The 22825-nt window shown below is 42.5% G+C and overlaps 1 protein-coding gene across 1 annotated transcript in view; it reads right to left on the reverse strand.

Moving 5' to 3' along the window:
• TMPRSS15 (transmembrane serine protease 15) overlaps positions 1 to 22825 on the reverse strand; it is a 508008-nt gene that overhangs the window by 239831 nt on the left and 245352 nt on the right. The window contains exons 15-17 of the mRNA XM_044285898.1: positions 21856 to 21945; positions 4522 to 4647; positions 3321 to 3461 (exon numbers count right to left, since the gene is read on the reverse strand). Coding sequence (XP_044141833.1) covers positions 3321 to 3461; positions 4522 to 4647; positions 21856 to 21945 — 357 coding nt within the window. The remainder of the gene's footprint in view (positions 1 to 3320; positions 3462 to 4521; positions 4648 to 21855; positions 21946 to 22825) is intronic.

Genomic DNA, 22825 nt, shown 5'->3' on the forward strand with positions numbered 1-22825 from the left:
AGCCGAATTTCCTCGTGCTTTGTGTCAGCGAAGCAATTATTCCTGAAATTCAAACTTACCACCTCCATTTGCGTGTGAAGGGCTGCCAGCCTCCATCTAGCTTAACGATCTTGGTCGAAATCCTTTGCGGCTCGAGATTACATCATCACATAGACCGGCGTGATGACGTAATCTCGCGCCGCACAGGATTTCGGCCGAGATCTTCAAGCACGATGGCGGCGGACGGCCGGCCCGTCGCGCACGAATGGACGCGGTAAGTTTGATGTAATGTTTTTTTTAATGTTCATTTCACACTGTTTGCACACTCAGATGCCGGATAATGTATGAACGCGGCATCTGAGGTGTACAATGATGGAAGCGGCGCTATCGCCGCTCCCTGTCATTGCACCCGCTACTTACAAAAAAAATGCGCTTCACGGCAAAGTAATTCATCACTAAGCTAATTTTTTTGTGAAATTCAGCGAATCAGCTGAATCGAATTTTCAAGAAATTTGCTCATCTCTAGTTAGGAGGGCTGCAAAAGAAATAATTTTGTAATAGAACTCATGTTCCTATTTTCCATCGATGACAGAAAACAGCATGTTTTTCAGATCAAACACTTCTATGTTACACGGACTATAGCAAATTGAAAGCCATCTGTTCTAACATGAAGCAGATCATTGTGAATATTTTCAGTTATGCTTTGTTTGTAAAAATGAAAAAATAAATAAATAAAATTGAAAATGTTCCACTTTGCTAGTGAATCATACTCCTATTTCAATATTTCAGGACAACAAGACTACATTAGTACACATTAGATAGGAAGCTTCCAGCTAAAAAAAAAAACATGATTTAAATAGCAAAACAGGAGCAACATTTTAATTTCCCTTTAGTTTTTGAAAGATTTCATAGCTTGACTACAGTCATAAAATATAATTCCATCTCACAATGCCTTCTATAACACGTTTGCAGATGAGTGGATTAATTATTTTGTTTTGCAGGGACAGACCTAGCACTGGAGCAAAGGCCCAGAGCATTACATCTTCAATATCTGGTGGTCGAATGCTCATTTGGCCAATCTTTATTGAGGGCAGGTTCTCACTTGCAGTAGGGTATTCCGTTATAGGTTCCGTTTATAACAAATTATAATGGAATTCGAAAGACGGAATGAAAAACACTAACTTTTAAGAGGCATTCCACTTTGATCCGTCATAATCGAAGTCTAAGATCCGTGTAGTTTCCGTTATGCTTGCCCATAGACTTCTATTATGACGGATCAAAACAGAATGCCCCTTAAAGGCTTCCGTTTTTGCATTCTGTCTTACAAATTCTGTTACGATCCGTTATAAGCGGAATTTATAACGTAATACCCTAACGCAAGTGCGAACCCAGCCTAAAACCAACTTCCACATACACATACATGCAGGGATCGGCTTTGCATGCATTTGTTTTTAGTGTCAAGAGAGGAGAAAGTTTTTCCCAGTTATCTGTTGTGGCTGCTTATTTCCCACAGGAACAAAAGGATGTTAAAAATTTATCTGCAAAGATGATGTTGGCTAGTGTCAGGACTCCTCCATATACATTTTATATGGTGTTCAAGACGAATCCGTTAAGGCTATAGAAGACATAATACAACCGGATCCGCTCATGATGGATGCATGCGGCTGTATTATTGTAACGGAAAAACGCTATTGTAAAAGTAGCCTTAAATTGTCACTAACTTTTAACTCAACTTTGCATAAATCAATATTACAAGCAGCCACAAGAAATGTTGTAATAAATCTTATCAGAATGGAACGTCTGGTTATTATTCTAGTAGCTGTTTACCTCCCCCCATCCAATGCTTTTCTCTTTGAAAAATATCCTAAACCCATCCAGGATGGGAGTAGCTCCACAAAAGGATCAGGTTACACATATAAATACAAGTCTATGGAGAAGGGAGGGGGAGGAGTGTGCAGGAGCTGAGTGAGACAGTACTCCAGAAGAGACACCAAAGAGACTGCTGCAGCTACAGATGCAGCTGGGCTAAACTTGATGGTTAATGCGTTAAGTAAAAAATGGCACAAAAAGGTTAACTAACTCTTTCAATGTATTGGCTTTGTCACAAGAGGGCACGAGATAACACTGTGACATGTGTTATCAGTGTTATCAGAGTTATCAGAGTCGATTTTAGCTCAGCTACATCTGTATATTGGAAGTTTATATCTCAGCCCAAGTGCGTTATTCACAACCATATAGGTCAGTACTTCTCTGTAATGTCTTCCATGATGCTGAGACTGCTTCTGAATGAGTAAAAGAAGCACAGTAAAAAGGTTCTCCTCTACTTTCTGTGTGCAGTGGATGTGAGCTATTCACCACCCACCATCTCTGAGAGAAATACAAAATAGACGTTCAGCATGAAGAAGGTAAAACTGCTAAAAAAAATGGCAGATACAAGTGATACAAATCTCATAGTGGACAGTATAGATGAGCAAAGTTTTGGAAAATTTGATTTGGCTGCTTAGGCAAATGTAAAAAAAGTTTAAAAAAATTCGTAAGTAGCGGGTGTAATGACAGGGATATGCAATAGCGCCACTCCCCATCATTGTACCCCTCAGATGTTCATACATGATCGCGGCATTTGAGAGTAAAAACAGTGTAAAGTTACCAGAATTTATTTTATCATACTTACCGCCTTCCATCTGCTCGCGACAGGCCAGCCGCTACCATCTTGCTTGAAGATCTGGCATGAAATCTCGCGCGTCCCAAGATTACATTGTCACGCCAGCCGGCGTGGTGATGTCATAAGTCACCATGAACTGAATTTTGTTTGATATCTTCAATCAAGATGATGGCGGCCGGCTCGTCGTGAGCAAATGGAGGAGGTAAGAATTTTTTATTTCATTTTTTTTTACTATTTAGGGTTAAATCGATTCGCTACCATGAAGCACAAGGAAATTTAGCTTCACGGTGAATCAAATTTATCCTGAAATTCGGATGGAATTCCACTTTGTTCGATTTGCTCATCTCTATTGACCAAATGTAATGCTATTCCTCATGTACACACACACACACTTTCTGCATCTGTATATCTGTTTTGCAAAAAGAATATGTCCACAAAATGATGACTATGGACCTGTTACAGTCAATAGATCCGTAAAAAAATGTGGGTGGCACACTGTCTGCATCTGTATTTTGTAGATCTGTGATTTGCAGACCACAAAACGGATATGGTTGTGAACATGTGGCCTGATAGAGACCATATATTATATCCAGAATTAAATAACAGTAGCCATAACATTAACTGCTTCTGTACTAGTGGTGAATATGCATAGAGAGAAGGAAATAAACATGTGTAGTACCTGGCATGCCAAGGCGATAACCGGTTGTAAAGTTAGCTTCAAATCCTTTACTAGGAGTAGATGAGTCTGATGTAAAATACACGGTCATGTAATTGGTTGTGGAGAAGACGTCTGGAACTTGATTCATCCCGGTGTAAACAGCTAAATGGAAAAGATAAGGAACAGAAGGAAATAAGGACAAATGTCTGTTAGTTAATTGACAGGGTTAATTGATTGATTGACAGGACCAGATGTGATTACATTTTCACTGCCTGGTCCTGTCAAAGTGCAGAGGGCGCAGCAGTTGCAGAGAGAGCAGAGCCTCTAGGTGTAATGGCAACGCCCCCATTGCTCCTAGAGACTTATTTGAATATAATAAAACATTGCATTTCTCAGGAATGTGGACACATATGGACATGGGACCAACACAGATGTCATCAGCTGCCAAAATGCACATGTAACAGGTCAGCCAGTGTCATAGTTACAAAGCTCCTGACAGATATACTTTACATATAAAAAGGTTGATTATATTATTAAAATAATATATGGAGAGAGTTTATTTGGTAAAACCAAGCAAGTCAGACATCATTTTCAACAATAATTTATTTATGAAAAAGGCCAATAAACTACATTGCCCATTTTTTTTACTTTGAAACAATATACACTTTATTTTTTATCGTTATATATCGAGATAAAAAAAACTTTTATTTGACATCAAATAAAAGTGACAACTAAAATAAATTCAATATAGCTATAAAATATATATATAAAACTGCAGACATTTCTTATTAGGCTCTCTAGGCAAGTCCTTTAAACTTTTTCCCACCAGTGGGACTTGCTGGGTCATGGAGTCACATAAACATGTACATTCTCCATTTTCTGATGTTATTATTTTTCCGTGTTAACATGCAATACACCACTATACTTTCAGGTTATCTACGAGCCTCACATCTTCAGAATGATAATTTTCCACCATGCCTTTTTCTAAGAAGTGAGCAAATCAAAGGATCGCTGAACTTTATGACCTGCTTTTTATGAGTTGAAGTTCAGCCACAAACTCTGCACTTCGGTGTCTGGTGGTTTGTTTCAGTTCTCCATCAGTGACAGCATGAAATCTAGCAGCTAACAGTTACTTTGCAATAATTCATAGCACTCACAAGAAATCTACCGTACACAACAAAAGCTTCCGATATCAAGACCTCAGCACAGAGTGGATACTTGCCCAGCAACAAGGAATCTGATCCTCTGCCATCTCTCACTTCAACAACATCATATATATTTTCTAGATCAAACGCTTGGAAATGCAGTTGGATATTGTGTCCTTCTGCTGCATTGAGATACCATATACCTGGGAAAAAAGTAAATGTGGATATAATACAGAATCATTCGTTTATGCCAACATAATATTTATATTTCTATATAAAATGTAACTTGTAAATACTTAAATATATTTTTATTTACTATAACCATGGAAATAATATTTTTTCAAGAAATCAGGCTTAAAAGGTTTTCTGGGATTTTTTGACTGGTGACCTATCCTGGGATCCCCTTCGATCAGCTGTTGGAGAAGTAGCACCGCAGCCTTTTCTCAGCTTTGCCTAGACCATGTGAGGTCACTTCATTCAATGGGGTTGAGCTGTGATACCAAATGATGCTTGGTGATCTAAGAGAAGGGGTGTTGGACCCCTACTGATCTGATACTGATGACTAGGGTTAAGTAAATCGAACTCCACAAATTGGAATTTGATCCGAATTTCAGGGAAAATTCGATTCAACACAAAGCCGAATTTCCTTGTGATTCATGGTAGTGAATCGATTTTCCCTGGATGGCGGTAAAAAAGAAACAAATACTTACTTCTTCCGTTTGAGAGTGAAGAGCCAGCCACTGCCATCTTGATTAAAGATCTCACACAAAATCCAGTGCGCGGTGATGTTTGACGTTACCAAGCCGCCTGATGTGGCAGCGCAATATTTTGCTCTAGAACTTCAATCAAGATGGTGGCGGCCTTCTCTTTGCAATCAATTGGATGAGGGTAAGAATGATTTTTTTATTTTTTTGATCACTTCCTGATCACTTCCTGATCACTAGAAAATTTTATTTTTTGTCGCAAGTTAGTGGAATATGAGACTTTGTAAGGAAAAAAGAGAAAAAAAAAAATCATAATTTTCCGCTAACTTGTGACAAAAAAAAAAAAATTCTAGGAACTCGCAGTGCCCCTCACGGAATACCTTGGGGTGTCTTCTTTCCAAAATGGGGTCACTTGTGGGGTAGTTATACTGCCCTGGCAATTTAGGGGCCCAAATGTGTGAGAAGTACCTTGCAATCAAAATGTGTAAAAAATGGCCTGCGAAACCCGAAAGGTGCACTTTGGAATATGTGCCCCTTTGTCCACCTTGGCAGCAAAAAAGTGTGACACATCTGGTATCGCCGTACTCAGGAGAAGTTGGGGAATGTGTTTTGGGGTGTCATTTTACATATACCCATGCTGGGTGAGAGAAATATCTTGGCAAATGACAACATTTCCCATTTTTTTATACAAAGTTGGCATTTGACCAAGATATTTATCTCACCCAGCATGGGTATATGCAAAATGACACCCCAAAACACATTCCCCAACTTCTCCTGAGTACGGCGATACCAGATGTGTGACACTTTTTTGCTGCCAAGGTGGGCAAAGGGGCACATATTCCAAAGTGCACCTTTCGGATTTCACCGGTCATTTTTTACACATTTTGATTGCAAAGTTCTTCTCACACATTAGGGCCCCTAAATTGCCAGGGCAGTATAACTACGCCACAAGTGACCCCATTTTGGAAAGAAGACACCCCAAGGTATTCTGTGAGGGGCACAGCGAGTTCCTAGAATTTTTTATTTTTTGTCGCAAGTTAGTGGAATATGGAACTTTGTAAGAAAAAAAAGAAAAGAAAAAATTATCATCATTTTCCGCTAACTTGTGACAAAAAATAAAAAGTTCTATGAACTCACTATGCCCATCAGCGAATACCTTAGGGTGTCTAATTTCCGAAATGGGGTCATTTGTGGGTTTTTTCTACTGTTTGGGCATTGTAGATCCTCAGGAATCATGACAGGTGCTCAGAAAATCAGAGCCGTTTCAAAAAGCGGAAATTCACATTTTTGTACCATAGTGTGTAAACGCTATAACTTTTACCCAAACCATTTTTTTTTTGCCCAAACATTTTTTTTTTATCAAAGACATGTAGAACAATAAATTTGGCGAAAAATTTATATATGGATGTCGTTTTTTTTGCAAAATTTTACAGCTGAAAGTGAAAAATGTCATTTTTTTGCAAAAAAATCGTTACATTTTGATTAATAACAAAAAAAGTAAAAATGTCAGCAGCAATAAAATACCACCAAATGAAAGCTCTATTAGTGAGAATAAAAGGAGGTAAAATTCATTTGGGTGGTAAGTTGCATGACCGAGCGATAAACGGTGAAAGGAGTGTAGTGCCGAAGTGTAAAAAGTGCTCTGGTCATGAAGGGGGTTTCAGCTAGCGGGGCTGAAGTGGTTAAAGAGGCTGGCTGTTGCCACCAGCAACCATGTGATTACTTATAGCCATAAATCATGCTGTCACTTTAAGATTACTAACAATGTCTTGATGTTGAGTGAGCTTAAAGAAAGTTGCACAGAGCCCTAAGAGACCCGATTCTCAACTTTTGATCCAGGTAAAATAGGAAATTCCAGTTTAATCTTTTTGCAGAAACTTAGCAATTTTTCTATTTGAAATTTTTGTACTAAAATAAATGCTAAAATTATCGGTCTCTAAAGGTTACAGCACTTATTTGCTGTGGAGGTTGAAGGATCTTTAAAAATAACAATATTAAAAAACATGTTGGATTGTCAGATTATTCTAGAATGTCTTACTGACTAAGACTTGTCAGTTTGAAAAAATTGATGTTAAGAAGTAGGTTGTTGTCGTCTTTTATTTTAAGTAGAACCATTTACAGAAAATAGCACATGAAAAAGAAAAGACTGTAACGCCAACACTTTATACATATGTACTAGTCATTTTATAGATTTTTTATTTTTTTTGTCTGAATTATGAATTTGGTACTTTTTCTCTCTTTAATATACAAACCGGATTCCAAAAAAGTTGGGACACTAAAAAAATTGTGAATAAAAACTGAATGCAATTATGTGGAGATGGCAAATGTCAATATTTTATTTGTAATAGAACGTAGATGACAGATCAAACGTTTAATCCGAGTAAATGTATCATTTTAAAGGTAAAAATACGTTGATTAAAATTTTCACGGTGTCAGCAAATCCCAAAAAAGTTGGGACAAGTAGCAATAGGAGGCTGGAAAAAATAAATTTGAGCATAACGAAGAGCTGGAAGACCAATTAACACTAATTAGGTCAATTGGCAACATATATATAAAAAGAGCTTCTCAGAGTGGCAGTGTCTCTCAGAAGCCAAGATGGGTAGAGGATCACCAATTCCCACAATGTTGCGCAGAAAGATAGTGGAGAAATATCAGAAAGGTGTTACCCAGCGAAAAATTGCAAAGACTTTGCATCTATCATCATCAACTGTGCATAACATCATCCGAAGATTCTGAGAATCTGGAACAATCTCTGTGCGTAAGGGTCAAGGCCGTAAAACCATACTGGATGCCTGTGATCTCCGGGCCCTTAAACGACACTGCACCACAAACAGGAATGCTACTGTAAAGGAAATCACAGAATGGGCTCAGGAATACTTCCAGAAACCATTGTCAGTGAACACAATCCACCGTGCCATCCGCCGTTGCCAGCTGAAACTCTACAGTGCAAAGAAGAAGCCATTTCTAAGCAAGATCCACAAGTTCAGGCGTTTTCACTGGGCCAGGGATCATTTAAAATGGAGTGTGGCAAAATGGAAGACTGTTCTGTGGTCAGACGAGTCACGAATCAAAGTTCTTTTTGGAAATCTGGGACGCCATGTCATCCGGACCAAAGAGGACAAGGACAAGCCAAGTTGTTATCAACGCTCAGTTCAGAAGCCTGCATCTCTAATGGTATGAGGTTGCATGAGTGTGTGTGGCATGGGCAGCTTGCATGTCTGGAAAGGCACCATCAATGCAGAAAAAGATATTCAGGTTCTAGAACAACATATGCTCCCATCCAGACGTCATCTCTTTCAGGGAAGACCCTGCATTTTTCAACAAGATAATGCCAGACCACATTCTGCATCAATCACAACATCATGGCTGCGTAGGAGAAGGATCCGGGTACTGACATGGCCAGTCTGCAGTCCAGATCTTTCACCTATAGAGAACATTTGGTGCATCATAAAGAGGAAGGTGCAACAAAGAAGGCCCAAGACGATTGAACAGTTAGAGGCCTGTATTAGACAAGAATGGGAGAGCATTCCTATTTCTAAACTTGAGAAACTGGTCTCCTCGGTCCCCAGACGTCTGTTGAGTGTTTTTAAGAAGAAGGGGAGATGCCACACAGTGGTGAAAATAGTCTTGTCCCAACTTTTTGGGGATTTGTTGACACCATGAAATTCTGATTCAACATATTTTTCCCTTAAAATTGTGCATTTTCTCAGTTTAAACTTTTGTTCCGTGATTTATGTTCTATTCTGAATAAAATATTAGAAGTTGGCACCTCCACATCATTGCATTCAGTTTTTATTCACGATTTGTATAGTGTCCCAACTTTTTGGGAATCCGGTTTGTACTTTGAGGCAGATTGTGTGGTGCAGGTTGATTCATAAATTTAGCTTTACACCTCCCATGTAACATTGTTTTTAATGCTTTTTAATGTTTTTTGTGATCATATTTTGGAATATTAATAAAATTTGGGATCTAATCATGTGATTTTTGCTGTGCACCATTTGTTTCTTTTTCATGTGCTACTTGCTGTAATTGGTTGTAGTTTCTTTGTACATGGGCAGTACCCTCCTCTGAATAGATACTCTGGTGCCTGCTTTCTATGATATATCATATGTTATTTTGAGTAGAACTATGGAAAAACATCCCCTATCTGCAAAAAGAAACAGAGTGTCCATACAGCTCTTAGTATTGGCACAGGCTGTGTCACACACAGGAACTGCCCTGTCAGTTGATCAAGGTGCGACTGCCAAGAGTTGGTCTATTTCACACACTTAATTTCTCACACATAGGCCTCAGATTGGACCTAGGTCACACCCCGTCACAGTCCTTCATGCACCCCAACACACTGCCACCATCTATGACATTTAAATTAATATAATAATTAATTAGCAGCTAAAAAAAAACTCCATAGCACCTCATTTGCAAGCAGGCACACAGTTAGCACTAGCCACACTTATCGCAAATACACTGTAATGCAAACAGAACTCATACATTGAAAATGGAGGTTACTGGGCTTATTCGAGGAACAAGGCTAAACCATTAAAGTTGTGCTTTAATTTTAATTTACTAGAAAGAGTACAGTACTTAGTTACAAAAATTACACATAACGTGCACAAGACAGTAATAAAAATAAAATGATAAAAACAGAAAGGTTCTTAATACTCAAAGAATTGTGTGATCAGAGTCCATTCTGATTCCAGGAACAGGAGGGCTAGGAACACAACCGAATGTTGATCAGATCCCCAAATTGTGTCAATGAAATGTTTTCAATCTTTTATTTTCATTCCCCTTGTGGGAAGGCCCTCGTTACCTCGTCAGACTCCACCTCTCTTAGTCAGATGGCAGACATGAAATATTAAAAAAACATGGCTTCCCGTCCACACTAATGGATATTCAGGCCCCAATATGTTTTAATAACGCATAATTCATTAGGCTGATCATTCTGATATGACATATGACTGGTCTAGGGGTCGCAGAAGATGAGATACTCATTATGTGGGAATGCTGGTTGTCAGGGGTGGGATATTTGGACTACCTACGATGCCCACATTATACCGAATGCAATGATTACAATAATGAACACGTGAGTTGTACCAGAGATTAGTTATTGCTTATGAGTAGAGTTGAGCGGACACCTGGATGTTCGGGTTCGAGAAGTTCGGCCGAACTTCCCGGAAATGTTCGGGTTCGGGATCCGAACCCGATCCGAACTTCGTCCCGAACCCGAACCCCATTGAAGTCAATGGGGACTCGAACTTTTCGGCACTAAAAAGGCTGTAAAACAGCCCAGGAAAGGGCTAGAGGGCTGCAAAAGGCAGCAACATGTAGGTAAATCCCCTGCAAACAAATGTGGATAGGGAAATGAATTAAAATTTAAAAAAAAATTAAAAAAATTAACCAATATCAATTGGAGAGAGGTCCCATAGCAGAGAATCAGGCTTCACGTCAGCCACCACTGCAACAGTCCATTGTCATATATTTAGGCCCAGCACCCAGGCAGAGGAGAGAGGTCCCGTAACAGAGAATCTGGCTTCATGTAAGCAGAGAATTAGTCTGCATGTCATAGCAGAGAATCAGGCTTCACGTCAGCCACCACTGCAACAGTCCATTGTCTCATATTTAGGCCCAGCACCCAGGCAGAGGAGAGAGGTCCCGTAACAGAGGATCTGTCTTCATGTCAGCAGAGAAGCAGTCTGCATGTCAAAGCAGAGAATCAGGCTTCACGTCACCCACCACTGTAACAGTCCATTGTCAGATATTTATGCCCAGCACCCAGGCAGAGGAGAGAGGTCCTGTAACAGAGAATCTGTTTTCATGTCAGCAGAGAATCAGTCTGCATGTCATAGCAGAGAATCAGGCTTCACATCAGCCACCACAGCAACAGTCCATTGTCATATATTTATGCCCAGCACCCAGGCAGAGGAGAGAAGTCCCGTAACAGAGAATCTGGCTTTATGTCAGCAGAGAATCAGTCTGCATGTCATAGCAGAGAATCAGGCTTCACGTCACCCAACATTGGAACAGACCATTGGCATATATTTAGGCCCAGGCACCCAGGCAGAGGAGAGAGGTCCCGTAACAGAGAATCTGGCTTCATGTCAGCAGAGAATCAGTCTGCATGTCATAGCAGAGAATCAGGCTTCACGTCAGCCACCACTGTAACAGTCCATTGTCATATATTTAGGCCCAGCACCCAGGCAGAGGAGAGAGGTCCCGTAACAGAGAATATGGCTTCATGTCAGCAGAGAATTAGTCTGCATGTCATAGCAGAGAATCAGGCTTCATGTCAGCCACCAGTGCAACAGTCCATTGTCATATATTTAGGCCCAGCACCCAGGCAGAGGAGAGAGGTCCCGTAACAGAGAATCTGGCTTCATGTCAGCAGAGAATTAGTCTGCATGTCATAGCAGAGAATCAGGCTTCACGTCACCCAACATTGGAACAGTCCATTGGCATATATTTAGGCCCAGCACCCAGGCAGAGGAGAGAGGTCCCGTAACAGAGGATCTGTCTTCATGTCAGCAGAGAAGCAGTCTGCATGTCAAAGCAGAGAATCAGGCTTCACGTCACCCACCACTGTAACAGTCCATTGTCAGATATTTATGCCCAGCACCCAGGCAGAGGAGAGAGGTCCCGTAACAGAGAATCTGTTTTCATGTCAGCAGAGAATCAGTCTGCATGTCATAGCAGAGAATCAGGCTTCACATCAGCCACCACAGCAACAGTCCATTGTCATATATTTATGCCCAGCACCCAGGCAGAGGAGAGAAGTCCCGTAACAGAGAATCTGGCTTCATGTCAGCAGAGAATCAGTCTGCATGTCATAGCAGAGAATGAGGCTTCACGTCAGCCACCACTGCAACAGTCCATTGGCATATATTTAGGCCCAGCACACACACAGGCAGAGGAGGGAGGTCCCGTAACAGAGAATCTGTCTTCATGTCAGCAGAGAATTAGTCTGTATGTCATAGCAGAGAATCAGGCTTCACGTCAGCCACCACTGCAACAGTCCATTGGCATATATTTAGGCCCAGCACCCAGGCAGAGGAGAGAGTTCCCGTAACAGAGAATATGTCTTCATGTCAGCAGAGAATCAGACTGCATGTCATAGCAGAGAATCAGGCTTCATGTCAGCCACCACTGCAACAGTCCATTGGCATATATTTAGGCCCAGCACCCAGGCAGAGGAGAGAGGTCCCGTAACAGAGAATCTGGCTTCATGTCAGCAGAGAATCAGTCTGCATGTCATAGCAGAGAATCAGGCTTCACGTCAGCCACCACTGCAACAGTCCATTGTCATATATTTAGGCCCAGCACACAGGCAGAGTAGAGAGGTCCCGTAACAGAGAATCTGTCTTCATGTCAGCAGAGAATTAGTCTGCATGTCATAGCAGAGAATCAGGCTTTACGTCAGCCACCACTGCAACAGTCCATTGTCATATATTTAGGCCCAGCACCCAGGCAGAGGAGAGAGGTCCCGTAACAGAGGATCTGGCTTCATGTCAGCAGAGAATTAGTCTGCATGTCATAGCAGAGAATCATGCTTCACGTCAGCTACCAGTGCAACAGTCCATTGTCATATATTTAGGCCCAGCACCCAGGCAGAGGAGAGAGGTCCCGTAACAGAGAATCTGGCTTCATGTCAGCAGAGAATCAGTCTGCATGTCATAGCAGAGAATCAGGCTTCACGTCACCCAACATTGGAACAGTCCATTGGCATATATTTAGGCCCCGGCACCCAGACAGAGGAGAGGTTCATTCAACTTTGGATATAATGGTAAAATGAAAATAAAAATAGGATTGAATGAGGAAGTGCCCCGGAGTACAATAATATATGTTTAAGGGGAGGTAGTTAATGTCTAATCTGCACAAGGGATGGACAGGTCCAGTGGGATCCATGCCTGGTTCATTTTTATGAACGTCAGCTTGTCCACATTGGCTGTAGACAGGCGGCTGCGTTTGTCTGTAATGACGCCCCCTGCCGTGCTGAATACACGTTCAGACAAAACGCTGGCCGCCGGGCAGGCCAGCACCTCCAAGGCATAAAAGGCTAGCTCTGGCCATATGGACAATTTAGAGACCCAGAAGTTGAATGAGGCCGAACCATCAGTCAGTACGTGGAGGGGTGTGCACACGTACTGTTCCACCATGTTAGTGAAATGTTGCCTCCTGCTAACACGTTGCGTATCAGGTGGTGGTGCAGTCAGCTGTGGCGTGTTGACAAAACTTTTCCACATCTCTGCCATGCTAACCCTGCCCTCAGAGGAGCTGGCCGTGACACAGCTGCCTTGGCGACCTCTTGCTCCTCCTCTGCCTTGGCCTTGGGCTTCCACTTGTTCCCGGAACATTTGGGAATGCTCTCAGTAGCGCATCTACCAACGTGCGCTTGTACTCACGCATCTTCCTATCACGCTCCAGTGCAGGAAGTAAGGTGGGCACATTGTCTTTGTACCGTGGATCCAGCAGGGTGGCAACCCAGTAGTCCGCACACGTTAAAATGTGGGCAACTCTGCTGTCGTTGCGCAGGCACTGCAGCATGTAGTCGCTCATGTGTGCCAGGCTGCCCAGGGGTAAGGACAAGCTGTCCTCTGTGGGAGGCGTATCGTCATCGTCCTGCCTTTCCCTCCAGCCACGCACCAGTGATGGCCCGAGCTGCGTTGGGTGCGACCCCGCTGTGACCATGCTTCATCCTCATCCTCCTCCACCTCCTCCTCATCCTCGTCCTCCTAGTCCTCCAGTAGTGGGCCCTGGCTGACCACATTTGTACCTGGCCTCTGCTGTTGCAAAAAACCTCCCTCTGAGTCACTTCGAAGAGACTGGCCTGAAAGTGCTAAAAATGACCCCTCTTCCTCCTCCTCTTCCTCCTGGGCCACCTCCTCTTCCATCATCGCCCTAAGTGTTTTCTCAAGGAGACATAGAAGTGGTATTATAACGCTGATAACGGCGTCATCGCCACTGGCCATGTTGGTGGAGTACTTGAAACAGCGCAACAGGGCACACAGGTCTCGCATGGAGGCCCAGTCATTGGTGGTGAAGTGGTGCTGTTCTGTAGTGCGACTGACCCATGCGTGCTGCAGCTGAAACTCCACTATGGCCTGCTGCTGCTCGCACAGTCTGTCCAGCATGTGCAAGGTGGAGTTCCACCTGGTGGGCACGTCGCATATGAGGCGGTGAGCGGGAAGGCCGAAGTTACGCTGTAGCGCAGACAGGCGAGCAGCAGCAGGATGTGAACGCCGGAAGCGCGAACAGACGGCCCGCACTTTACGCAGCAGCTCTGACATGTCGGGGTAGTTGTGAATGAACTTCTGCACCACCAAATTCAGCACATGCGCCAAGCAAGGGATGTGCGTCAAACCGGCTAGTCCCAGAGCTGCAACGAGATTTCGCCCATTATCGCACACCACCAGGCCGGGCTTGAGGCTCACCGGCAGCAACCACTCGTCGGTCTGTTGTTCTATACCCCGCCACAACTCCTGTGCGGTATGGGGCCTGTCCCCCAAACATATGAGTTTCAGAATGGCCTGCTGACGTTTACCCCGGGCTGTGCTGAAGTTGGTGGTGAAGTTGTGTGGCTGACTGGATGAGCAGGTGGAAGAAGAGGAGGAGGAAGCCGAGTAGGAGGAGGTGGCAACAGGAGGCAAAGAATGTTGCCCTGCGATCCTTGGCGGCGGAAGGACGTGCGCCAAACAGCTCTCCGCCTGGGGCCCAGCTACCACTACATTTACCCAGTGTTTAGTTAGGGAGATATAGCGTCCCTGGCCGTGCTTACTGGTCCACGTATCTGTGGTTAGGTGGACCTTGCGTCAGATGGCGTTGCGCAGTGCACACTTGATTTTATCGGATACTTGGTTGTGCAGGGAAGGCACGGCTCTCTTGGAGAAGTAGTGCCGGCTGGAAACAACATACTGTGGGACAGCAAGCGACATGAGCTGTTTGAAGCTGTCTGTGTCCACCAGCCTAAATGACAGCATTTCATAGTCCAGTAGTTTAGAAATGCTGGCATTCAGTGCCAGGGATCGAGGGTGGCTAGGTGGGAATTTACGCTTTCTCTCAAATGTTTGTAAGATGGAGAGCTGAACGCTGCCGTGTGACATGGTTGAGATGCTTGGTGACGGAGGTGGTGGTACATCCCCTGTTTGCTGGGCGGAAGGTGCCAACGTTCCTCCAGAGGCGGAGGAAGAGGCCGAGGCGGCAGCAGCAGAAGAGGCCGAGGCGGCAGCAGCAGAAGAGGCCGAGGCGGCAGCAGCAGAAGAGGTAGCAGGGGGAGCCTGAGTGACTTCCTTGGTTTTAAGGTGTTTACTCCACTGCAGTTCATGCTTTGCATGCAGGTGCCTGGTCATGCATGTTGTGCTAAGGTTCAGAACGTTAATGCCTCGCTTCAGGCTCTGATGGCATAGCGTTCAAACCACTCGGGTCTTGTCGTCAGCACATTGTTTGAAGAAGTGCCATGCCAGGGAACTCCTTGAAACTGCCTTTGGGGTGCTCGGTCCCAGATGGCTGCGGTCAGTAGCAGGCCGAGTCTCTTGGCGGCGGGTGTTCTGCTTTTGCCCACTGCTCCCTCTTTTGCTACGCTGTTGGCTCGGTCTCACCACTGCCTCTTCCTCCGAACTGTGAAAGTCAGTGGCACGACCTTCATTCCATGTGGGGTCTAGGACCTCATCGTCCCCTGCATCGTCTTCCACCCAGTCTTGATCCCTGACCTCCTGTTCAGTCTGCACACTGCAGAAAGATGCAGCAGTTGGCACCTGTGTTTCGTCATCATCAGAGACATGCTGAGGTGGTATTCCCATGTCCTCATCATCAGGAAACATAAGTGGTTGTGCGTCAGTGCATTCTATGTCTTCCACCGCTGGGGAAGGGCTGGGTGGATGCCCTTGGGAAACCCTGCCAGCGGAGTCTTCAAACAGCATAAGAAACTGCTGCATAACTTGAGGCTCAGACAGTTTCCCTGGTATGCATGGGGGTGATGTGTCAGACTGATGGGCTTGGTTTTCAGGCGCCAACTGTGCGCTTTCTGCAGAAGACTGGGTGAGAGATAATGTGAACGTGCTGGATCCACTGTCGGCCACCCAATTGACTAATGCCTGTACCTGCTCAGGCCTTACCATCCTTAGAACGGCATTGGGCCCCACCAAATATCGCTGTAAATTATGGCGGCTACTGGGACCTGAGGTAGTTGGTACACTAGGACGTGTGGCTGTGGCAGAGCGGCCACGTCGTCTCCCAGCACCAGAGGGTCCACTAACACCACCACGACCATGTCCGCGTCCTTTACTAGATGTTTTCCTCATTGTTATCGTTCACCACAACAACAAAAATATTATTTGGCCCAATGTATTGAATTCAAATTCAGGCCTTTTTTTACAGACACCTAACACTATCTGGCTATCTATTTAGGTACCGTATTACACTAATACAGGCACACCAGTAACCACAGATTTAGCTGAATATAAATATGAGGCCTAGTATTTAGGCGCTGGGTGACAGGTATACGTTTACAGACAGAATTAGACTTGGAAATGCACAGTAGCGTGTGTGTGAAGTTATTCAGAATGACCCTATGTGCACCTTGAATCTGATATACCCTTTTAGGGATAAATTTAAAGTAGGCCTGATTCAGCAAAAACCGCTAAATTAGGAAATTGCTAATTTGGGAATTGTATTTCAACCCAGAACAAAAAATGTGCTTTGACGGACACTAAATAACTTGACCAGCCACAACAGTACAGCAGTAACGACAGATTTAGCTGGATATAAATTTGAGGCCTAGTATTTAGGCGCTGGGTGACAGGTATAGGTTTACTGACAGAATTAGACTTGGAAATGCACAGTAGCGTGTGTGTGAAGTTATTCAGAATGACCCTATGTGCACATTGAATCTGATATACCCTTTTAGGGATAGATTTAAAGTAGGCCTGATACAGCAGAAACCACTAAATTAGGAAATTGCAAAATTGGGAATTGTATTTCAACCCAGAACAAAAAATGTGCTTTGACGGACACTAAATAACTTTACCAGCCACAACAGTACAGCAGTAACAACAGATTTAGCTGGATATAAATTTGAGGCCTAGTATTTAGGCGCTGGGTGACAGGTATAGGTTTACTGACAGAATTAGACTTGGAAATGCACAGTGGCGTGTGTGTGAAGTTATTCAGAATGACCCTATGTGCACCTTGAATCTGATATACCCTTTTAGGGATAAATTTAAAGTAGGCCTGATACAGCAGAAACCACTAAATTAGGAAATTGCTAAATTGGGAATTGTATTTCAACCCAGAACAAAAAATGTGCTTTGACGGACACTAAATAACTTGACCAGCCACACCAGTAACGACAGATTTAGCTGGATATAAACTTGAGGCCTAGTATTTAGGCGCTGGGTGACAGGTATACGTTTACTGACAGAATTAGACTGGGATATGGCCAAAAAATAACCACACTATTGATGGTTAAATGCACTTGGTGTGACAGCTTGACCAACCACACTACTGAGGGTTAAATGCACTTGGTGACAGGCGCAGCTTGCCCCTGATGTAGTATATGGCCAAAAAATAAACAGACTATTGCTGGTTAAATGCACTTGGTGTGACAGCTTCACCCTGATGTAGGATTTAGCCAAAAGACAACCACACCATTGAGGGTTAAATGCACTTGGTGACAGCTTGCCCCTGATGTAGTATATGGCCAAAAAATAAACAGACTATTGCTGGTTAAATGCACTTGGTGTGACAGCTTCACCCTGATGTAGGATTTAGCCAAAAAACAACCACACCATTGAGGGTTAAATGCACTTGGTGACAGGCTCAGCTTGCCCCTGATGTAGTATATGGCCAAAAAATAACCACACTATTGCTGGTTAAATGCACTTGGTGTGACAGCTTCACCCTGATGTAGGATTTAGCCAAAAAACAACCACACCATTGACGGTTAAATGCACTTGGTGGCAGCTTGTGCTGGCACACCACAAGACACAAAATGGCCGCCGATCACCCCAGAAAAAAGTGACTGAAAAACGCTCTGGGCAGCCTAAAAACAGTGAGCAATTCAATAGCAGCATGTCACGAGGGTGTCAAGAGCCACGTCTGACTCCGTTATACCCGGGGTCAGGAAGTCGCAGCGGGTGGCTGCGCTCTCTATGTCTAAAGATCACGTTGTTTCTTAGTGATTGTTTTCTGTGTTTGCCTTGCAATCCTTTTTGTCTCACTCAGGGATCCGTAGCTTCTCCTCCTCAGCTGTTTCTTGTCTGCCACTCCCAACCTCCTTATATTCTCCTCTCACACTTCTCTAGTTGCCAGTTATAGAGCTTCCTGCCTGGACTTCTATACTGACCCACTGGAGCTGTGAATCCTGGTTGTTGTTCCAGAGTGCTACCCTCCGGATCCCTGTTGGGCTTTTTGTTGTCTCCTGTTGTCGCCCACCTGGGATTATATGTTTAGTCTGTATTGTCTGTCCTCCCCTTGGTGTTTTCCTTTAGAGCTAGTGGTGCGGACTAGTGTTCCCACCGCCCTGTTCACTATCTAGGGCTCATCTTAGGGAAAGCCAGGGTTTTAGGCACGTGATCGGCGTACGGGTGAGGAACCCGTCTAGGGACGTCAGGGCAGCCAGGTGCCAGCCACAAGGTGAGTCAGGGGTCACCACCTTCCCTCTCACTTGGGCAGGGCCTTCCTCTTTCCCTCCCTCTGTGTCACGTATGTGATAGTCACGCCGATCGTGATACAGCAGTTCAATCATCCACAGCTGCAGATCGATCTCTGAATGAAGTCCTTTGCACTGCCTAATCTCGCCCTAACGTCGCGGCTGCAACCTCTCCCTATGCTGATCAGAGCAGAGTGACGGGCGGCGCTATGTGACTCCAGCTTAAATAGAGGCTGGGTCACATGGTGCTCTGGCCAATCACAGCCATGCCAATAGTAGGCATGGCTGTGACGGCCTCTTGGGGCAAGTAGTATGACGCTTGTTGATTGGCTGCTTTGCAGCCTTTCAAAAAGCGCCAAGAAAGCAACGAACACCGAACCCGAACCCGGACTTTTTCTAAAATGTCCGGGTCCGTGTCACGAACACCCCAAAATTCGGTACGAACCCGAACTATACAGTTCGGGTTCGCTCATCCCTACTTTTGAGATATTTATTCATCTTCTGGTACTCTATTTAAAAAGCTGCTGGACCACCGCTGTGTGAGGTTCCATTCTGTCTGAGGGTATTCCTTTCCATGAAACATCTTCATTACTACTTACAAAGGGCCAGTTTTTTAACATTCAAGGGATAAACTGATTTTCTCCAAGGGAAATGTGTATTCCAAATGGGGGCCCAGACTGAACGGCATTGTACAGATAATTACAGCATGGCATCTGTATATCACCGGAATAGATATAAAAAACATACACAGATAAAGTTATGAGAAAGGTTGTCCATTTCTCACATGCTTGATGTTGTATTTTAGACAATTTTTTGTTCATTATGGTTGAAAATAACTTAGTTCATATTGATGGAATAGTTAACGGCTTTCCTAGTCTGAAATATAATGGATTTGATAGAATGTGGAAGCCATAGATACTACTTAATTAGCTTTTCCGAATTAACCTCCCTCATGCTTATGTGGAGAATGTATTACCAGAAGTCTAGACTGTTTTGTAAAAATTTTATGATTCTGCAGCTTGGAAAGACATGTTTCAATATTTCAGTGTCTGAAAAGGGTTCTGTGTCTTGTTTCGATTTTCTTTCCTTTGTGTACCCGACTTTTTTTCTCAAATTAAGAAAATAAGCATTTGCTCCTCCGTGTTGAAGAGGTGCTACTAGCAGAGTACCATGTACAAAGGTGTTAAAGAGGTTGTACAGGATTATAAAAACACAATGGCTTTCTTTATTGCAGCTCAACCTCATTGGAGTGACTGATACTGGGCTGCAATACCACACACAACCTGTGAACAGACGTGGCACTGTTTCTAGAACAATGTAACTACTTATTTAAAAATGTTAGTTCTCTCATATTCTAATGTCCATATCAATGATCCCCAAATTTGAGGCTTATTTACCTAAGTATATGTGTGGTAGTTACTTCATAATGTTATTTCAGTCCAATTTAATTTGGTGACTTTTTAGTTTAATTGGGCACAATTTATAGCCATTTCTCTTTTTCTTTTTGGCAGTGCTGTATTCCATTGAAAATTAAAGATAAAATATTGCCCAAATGATACTACTGCTGTTAGGTGAAGAGGTTATCTATACGGTGAACTTCATTATAACAGTTGGTATAGAATTGGTATGACATAATGACAGCTCTATTGTTATCTTGATAGGCCTGAATAAAGATGTCCAAAGAAGAGCATTGCCTTAGTGTAATGTGTGATTCTCTCATTGAGTCACCACTGGTGGCTGTCTCCGATTGAAGTGATGGTCTGATTGAGAGTGTTAAGCAAGGCTGTTTGCTGTGCTAAAAGTCCAAGCAAAGATGAAGTTAAAAATCCAGAACAGGAAACAGAATTCGTGGACTGGATTGAAAAAAATAAAATCTATCTACAAAATCTAGAAAATCATGCAGTTTTTTTTATAAAAAAAAATAAAAAAAATACTTGATTTATACTATGATAAAAATTGTTCAAGGAAGCATCCCCTTATAATATTTCTGTCATTACTGTAATAACACTGATGTAAATTTAAACTTAAATGGTGTTCAAAGAAGTAAATAACTAATTGTCTTCCTGTGGTGATAACATTTGCTTACTGTTTCTGACAACCCATCCCATTTTCATCTTCATTATGAACTGTGTTTTATTTTCTATATGACCCAAAAATTACCAACTTGACTTAAGCATCGGTGTTAATCTACTGGATCTTTGACACTCAAATTCAAATTGCGACCAATTGCTTACAACACCATACTTGCCCTAGACTTCTATTGGTTCATTAACCTTTGCCAATAGAGGTTTATTATGGTCTATACATCTGATTGCCAGAAAGTCCACACCTCCTTCTGAAGGGTCAGTAGGGGTTGTGTCACTTCAGCAAAGTTACTACAATTCAGCTACCAACATATTGTGATTGTCCATATAGTCTCCTTTGCTGGCCTGATTCAGTTTTTCATTGCATTATACACTATTTGTATCCAGGGGTTATGACCACCCTGCTATCCAGCATTGGTGGACGTGAATTTGCAGAAGTGATGCAACCTCCTTAAGGATGAAGAACAGGAGGTTACATTAGGCTCCATGTTCAGGTTTAGCCAGTTCCAAAAACATTAAGATACAAAAAAAGCATGTTCTGGCCGCATTCTGTGGCCTTCATTAAAAAGATGTAAGTTCTCCAATGTTATTTATATTAGCTTTTTTTCACTGACTATTCAAGCTTTTATATATACCGTAAAAACCTGCACCTTCTTTTTGGCACATCTTATTACTAATTCAATACAATGGAGTCTTATCATGAAGTATTTATGAGACTCTGGTGACTGCTTCGAAAGAGGAAGTGTAAAGTGTATTCTATTAATACTGAACATTTTATAAAGTTAATTAAAATTTATTTATCTTGTTAAGGTCTTCCGAGAGCTATAGCCAGTTATGGTTAACATAATCACTTTATTTTACGATTTTGTCCAAAAACCCAATCACCTGAAAAATGATAAATGGCAATTCCTCCTTAAGGATAATTAAATATTAGATATTTAAAGGTTAATTATAAAGATGAAAAAGGGTGAATTCACCATAACTTACATGCTGCAAGATTGGGATAGTTCTGTGGGTAGTTTGGGGAGCTGAACGTAATGTTGGTTTCCCATAACTCAACAGGTCCTCCACAGTTTGCTATGGAAAAAAAAATGGAAAGAAATATATAAGCCATAATTAATGTACATTAAAACGGTAATGGAGTTTTTGTCTGAAGGGATAAAAGGCTAAAATAGTTTATGTTTTGAGTAACTTGCGTTAACAGTAAACCATGTGCTTATTCTGGAGTAGTTTTCCGTTTTTAACATTACTTTGAGCTGATTGCAAATGTCCTCTGAATAAAATATTTGCATTACATAGATGAAAAACAGGAAAAGAAAGATGCTCTATATTTACCGATATATAACTCTTCTGGCTACATCCACCTTTCTGACCATTTTTTATTGTTCCAAAGCATGTAAAATGAAAAATAAATACACTTTGCAAATTGTACGAATTAAAATTTTTCTACCAGTTCAAAATCTTCTACCACATGTTAACAGGTCTATAGAAAGTCTATGGAGCAAATTTATTAAGACCGACATTTTAGACACTGGTCTTTATAAGCCCCTTTGCTAGCGGTGGATCGCCAAAGCTATGTAGAGAAGCCAGCCTCTACATAACTTTGGCGTAATTCTAAATGTAAGACAGTTTCCTTACTGTCTTAAATTTAGACCATTTTTTACACCTAAACCAGGTGTAGAAAATGAAAAATGAGAAAGGCCTCCTGGCCTGTTCCCTTCCTTACTCGCTACACGACCCCTTTTTTAGACCTGGAGTGAGAGAGAAAAAGGTAGTAGATTCTGCCACAACATGGCGTGCAACAGAATGTGTACCAGATATATATATATATATATATATATATATATATATATGTTCGTAAATGACCTCCTATGTGTTTCCATGGTTACAGACTACAAACTTTGTGAAATCTGATCTGGCAAGTCATGTCTCCTCCATCTTTCCCTTAGTTAAGACT

Source organism: Bufo gargarizans, chromosome 3 (assembly GCF_014858855.1).
Source record: "Bufo gargarizans isolate SCDJY-AF-19 chromosome 3, ASM1485885v1, whole genome shotgun sequence".
Taxonomy (NCBI): Eukaryota; Metazoa; Chordata; class Amphibia; order Anura; family Bufonidae; genus Bufo; species Bufo gargarizans.